General features: G+C 54.6%; 1 protein-coding gene across 1 annotated transcript in view; it reads left to right on the top strand.

Moving 5' to 3' along the window:
• Positions 1-216, top strand: part of LOC145395515 (uncharacterized) — a 12,641-nt gene extending 12,425 nt beyond the window's left edge. Inside the window, exon 2 of the mRNA XM_080269124.1 lies at positions 1-216. This exon is cut by the window's left edge and continues 509 nt beyond it. Coding sequence (XP_080125250.1) covers positions 1-216 — 216 coding nt within the window.
• The last annotated feature ends 652 nt before the right edge of the window (positions 217-868 follow it).

The raw sequence follows: 868 nt of genomic DNA, 5'->3' as shown, positions 1-868 counted from the left end.
AGCACCACGTACAGCCATCAGGTGCCGCCCAGAGAAGGGGAGCGCTTCGTGGTGGTGGCAGCTGGCACAGCTGACGGTTTCATCGAAAATGCATTCCTCTGCTTCCCCACCAAGAACACCAGCGGCGACTACCACAGTGAGATGAATGGCGAGCTGTTCCTGCGCTGGCTGACGTCGTACCTCCTGCCGTCCCTGGCTAAGCCATCAGATGGATAATGCGCCGTATCACAGCTAGCTGACAGAGGAGAGTCGTTGCCCCACCAATGCCACCAAGAAAGTGAATCTCATAAAATGGCTGGAGGACCACAGGCTACCCTTCCCACCACATGCCATAGGACCTGAGCTGCTGCTCATCTGCAAGCAAAACGGACCAGAGCTGCAGTATACAGTTGATAACATCATTCACATGTGGGGCCACGGGGTCGTCCGTCTGCCACCTGCTCATCCTGAGCTCAACGCCATGGAGCAGGCGTGGGGGTGCATGAAACGGCACGTGCACTCCTTGCTACACCACTTCACTCGAGCCGACCTGCAAGCCAGGCTGGAGGAAGCCAGACTTTGCGCCACTGGAGAGGTGTGGGCGGGTGAGGTCCGACGATCCTGAGCCTTCGAGGACGAGTACTGGTCCACGAACAACATCCACGAAGGCGTGGATCCGGTTATCACCGGCCTCGACAGCGATGATGAGGACGACTTATTGCTTGATAGTGACAAGGATTAAATAAAATATGTGCAGAGTACTTTGTTCGCATCATTTTATCCTCCCAACATGTCTCCTCTTCCTTCCAGTGTCTACAATGACGTGTTAATAGAACCTGCCCACAACAACCCCTCCGCATTCCTATGAACATTGTAAAAATGTCCCGTC

Source organism: Coenobita brevimanus, chromosome 31 (assembly GCF_032717465.1).
Source record: "Coenobita brevimanus isolate Jiangsu-jjx chromosome 31, ASM3271746v2, whole genome shotgun sequence".
In the NCBI taxonomy this organism is placed as follows: Eukaryota; Metazoa; Arthropoda; class Malacostraca; order Decapoda; family Coenobitidae; genus Coenobita; species Coenobita brevimanus.
This window is presented reverse-complemented; position numbering and strand designations above follow the sequence as displayed.